The sequence below is a fragment of the Colobus angolensis genome, unplaced genomic scaffold (assembly GCF_000951035.1).
Source record: "Colobus angolensis palliatus isolate OR3802 unplaced genomic scaffold, Cang.pa_1.0 Scaffold7, whole genome shotgun sequence".
Classification (NCBI taxonomy): domain Eukaryota; kingdom Metazoa; phylum Chordata; class Mammalia; order Primates; family Cercopithecidae; genus Colobus; species Colobus angolensis.
Window position 1 is genome coordinate 25,244,997 of NW_012120709.1, and position 4,228 is coordinate 25,249,224.

The window sequence follows — 4,228 nt, forward strand, 5'->3', positions numbered from 1 at the left end:
GCTCACTGCAACCTCTGCCTCCCAGGTTCAAGCGATTCTCCTGCCTAAGCCTCCTGAGTAACTGGGATTGATTACAGGCGTCTGCCACCACACCCAGCTAATTTTTTGTATTTTTAGTGGAGATGGGGTTTCACCATGTTGGCCCAGCTGGTCTCAAACTCCTGACCTCAAGCGGTTCTCCTGTCTCGGCCTCCCAAGTGCTGGGATTACAGGTGAGTCACTGCACCCGGCCTTCTGCTGCTGCTTCTTTTTTTGTTTTGAGACAGAGTCTCGCTCTGTTGCCCAGGCTGGAATGCAGTGGCATGATCTTGGCTCAATGCAACCTCCATCTCTCAGGTTCAAGCAATTCTCCTGCCTCAGCCTCCTGAGTAGCTGGGACTACAGGCACTTGCCACCACACCCAGCTAATTTTTGTGTTTTTAGTAGAGACAGGGTTTCACCATGTTAGCCAGGCTGGTCTTGAACTCCTGACCTCAGGTGACCTGCCCACCTCAGCCTCCGGAAGTGCTGGAATTACAGGTGTGAGGCACCACACCCAGCCAATACCCTTTCTTAATTACAAACTTTTAGGATGTTGAGTTGGCAACTACTAGCTCAAAGTTTATTAACTTAATATTTCTAAGAGCCCCAACTACATATGAGTCAGATTCACCAGTGTAAAATACCTAAGTAGGAAACTCCTGCTATCTAGGTTCTATTTACATCATATGAAATATGGGAAGAAACGATAATTACAGATTAAGAAGGCTAAAAACGTAAAGTTTCAGAGGTGAAATCTTAATTCCATTAACTTACACTGAATATAACTATGAAAATTGTTTATTCCCCACTGCCGAGGCTCTTAAAATCTCAGAACCCACAGACTTTCAACAGAAGTTCATGTTTCCACAAGGAATTCTGCTAACATTCATCTGCCACAAGAAATAGTTCCATAGTTTATAAGTAGCAGTGTCAACTAATTTAACCTCTTAGGATCTCAGCTGTCTTTTTTTTTTTTTTTTTTTTGAGTTAAGAGTCTCACTCTGTCACCCAGGCTGAAGTACAGTGGCACAATCTTGGCTCACTGCAACCTCCACCTCCTGGGTTCAAGTGACTCTCGTGCCTCAGACTTTTGAGTAGCTGGAATTACAGGTGTGCGCCACCACATCCAGCTAATTTTTATATTTTCAGTAGAGACAGGGTTTCACAATGTTGGCCAAACTGGTCTTAAATATCTGGCCTCAGGTGATCCACCCACTTTGACCTCCCAAAGTGCTGGGATTACAGGCTGTGAGGAACCGTGCCCAGCCTCAGCTTTCCTACCTATAGGGCACTAATACTTATTTTTCCTGTCTCACTGGAATGCTGTCAAAACTGTGTATCATATAAAAACACTCTTAAAACTAGAAATCTCTAAAAAGTTGGGAATCATTTTTAAAAGACCATCATCAGGCTAAAAAAAAACCTGAAAAGAAAGAATACAGATTTTAGATAATGTAAATTCTGACTAAAAAAACGCGTATCTTCTACACATAGTTCCAAGGCTGAAACTCCCATTTTTAGTTTAAAAACAAACTTCTGTTCAACTAACCTTGTATATTGTCCTTCTTCAGGTCTAGCCGTTCAAGTAAGGGAATGAGGTAGGCACCGCTCTTGCCTGTTCCATTTTTTGCTCTAGCTAAGATATCCCTACCAGATAAAGCAATGGGAATGCTCTCCTCCTAAAAGAGATAAGACAATACAAAATTACTTGTGAATTTAGTACACAAACAAATTTCTCTCTGAAATACACTGAAGGGATACCTCTTTTCGGTATTGCTTTAAGTATCCTACATTTGAATTCTACATGAATAGCAGAGATCCAAGTAAATCAGCAGGACCAGTCAACATCAACATCATTATAAACCAGTATTTACCAGAACTGCTCACAGAATTTTAAATTGTAACCCAATGTCATAAAAACTGTGTTATGTGTGTGTCTGAAGAAAACAACAAAGAAAGCGGAGGAACTCAGGCTGACCCATAAATAGCACTTGAAAATACAGACAAAACAAAAGCAAAGCCTCCTTCAAACAAAAAATAGAAAAGTGGCCAGGCACAGCAGCTCATGCCTGTAATCCCAGCACGCAGGGAGGCAGAAGTGGGGGATGGCTTGAGCCCAGGAGTTCAACATCAGCCTGGGCAATTGGGCAACATGGAAAAACCCCAATTCTACAAAAATTACAGAAATTAGCTGGGTGTGGTGGTAGGTGTCTATAACCCTTGAGAGGCTGAGCCAGGAGGTCAAGGGTGAAGTGAGCCATGATTGCACCACTGTACTCCAGCATGAAAGAGTGAGACCTTGTCTCCCCCCCGCCCCGCCAAAAAAAAAGGCTAGACACAGTGGCTCACATCTGTAATCCCACCATTATGGAAGACGAAAGCAAAATGATTACTTGAGTCCAGGAGTTTGAGACCAGCCTAGATAGGATGGTGAGACCGCATCTCTACAAAAATTTTAAAAGGAAAAAGCAAAACAATTCCAAGGTAAGACTATATGTATTTTGAGACTAGCAAACCAATTTGACCAGTGAAAAATTGTAGCTTGGACACCTCATCCCTGCAACAAAACACGAACAGGCCGGGAAAGCTTAATCTCAGGTCCTACTTGTCATTTATTTATATAATAAGTAAATCTCCAATGTCTGTCTCACAGCCTACTTCTCTGTTCTGAAATGTGCTCTCTATTGAGGGTTCAATTCTATTGCAGTTACCTCAAATACGGTCACATCACTAAAAGTGACCTCTCATTTTAATATTTGGCTTACTTTGTTACATATTTTGCAAACGATAACAATAGTTCATATTAACTTAAATTTCCCAGACAACAGCAAAGGATTCCCAAAAGTTACTGAAAAATAGACTGACATATACAAAGAGAGGTTAGGAGTTCAAGAACAGCCTGGGCAACATGGCAAGAACCCCCTCTCTACAAAAACAAAACAAACAACAACGAAAAAGCTCAATTAGTTGTTAAAATTGTTAAAAAGGAAATGATGTGAATTTTTTTTGTTTTGAGACGGAGTCTCGCTCTGTCGCCCAGGCTGGAGTGCAGTGGCGCGATCTTGGCTCACTGCAAGCTTGGCCTCCCTGGTACACACCATTCTCCTGCCTCAGCCTCCTGAGTAGCTGGGACTACAGGTGCCCGCTACCACACCCGGCTAATTTTTTTTGTATTTTTAGTAGAGACAGGGTTTCACCATGTTAGCCAGGATGGTCTTCTCCTGACCTCGTGATCCGCCCACGTCGCTCTTCCAAAGTGCTGAGATTACAGGTGTGAGCCACCGCGCCTGGCCATGATGTGGAATTTTAAATGTTTTTCTTTTTTTTTTGAGACAGGGTTTCATTCTTGTCACTCAGACTGGAGTACAATGGCACGACCTTGGCTCACTGTAACCTTCGCCTCCTGGTTCAAGCGACTCTCCTGCCTCAGCCTCCCGAGCAGCTTAGACTAAAAACGTGCACCACCACGCCCAGCTAATTCTTTTATTTTTAGTAGAGACAGGGTATTTCACCATGTTGGTCAGGCTGGTCTTGAACTCCTGACCTCAGATGATCCACCGACCTTGGCCTCCCAAAGTGTTGGGATTACACACATGAGCCACCACGTCTGGCCTGAATTTTTAATTTCTAAAACTAAGACACTAGGAATCAAATTCACAGTCACTGACATTTCTCCCTTCTATGCCTGGGCTAATGACCAAAAAAAAACCCAAAAAAACAAAAAAAACAAAAAACAGCTTTAGCCCTTTAAAGCCGCTATTGGTAGAAAGGACTAAATAATAAGCAGGACGACTTCCATCTCCCACAACACTCTTTCTACCTAGAGCTCCAATCACAGGATATAAATGGGTAGCATATGGTCAGAACAACACAGCTGCCAGAACAACTGTGAAAATGTTGTTGGCCGGGCGAGATGGCTCACGCCTGTAATCCCAGCACTTTGGGAGGCTGAGGTAGGTGGATCACCTGAGGAGTTCGAGACCAGCCTGGTCAACATGGTGAAATCTCGTCTCTGCTAAAAATACAAAAATTGTCATGGTACGCACACCTGGAGTCCCAGCTACTTGGGAGCCTGAGGCAGGAGAATCGCTTGAGCCCGGGAAGAGGAGGTTGCAGTGAGCCAAGATCGCGCCACTGCACTCCAGCCTGGGCAATGGAGCAAGACTCCGTCTTTCTTTTTTTTTTTTTTTTTTTTTGAGACGGAGTC

The 4,228-nt window shown here is 43.4% G+C and overlaps 1 protein-coding gene across 1 annotated transcript in view; it reads right to left on the reverse strand.

Annotated features, from left to right (window-relative positions):
- DDX6 (DEAD (Asp-Glu-Ala-Asp) box helicase 6) overlaps nucleotides 1–4,228 on the reverse strand; it is a 43,764-nt gene that overhangs the window by 24,195 nt on the left and 15,341 nt on the right. The window contains exon 4 of the mRNA XM_011927043.1: nucleotides 1,571–1,700. Coding sequence (XP_011782433.1) covers nucleotides 1,571–1,700 — 130 coding nt within the window. The remainder of the gene's footprint in view (nucleotides 1–1,570; nucleotides 1,701–4,228) is intronic.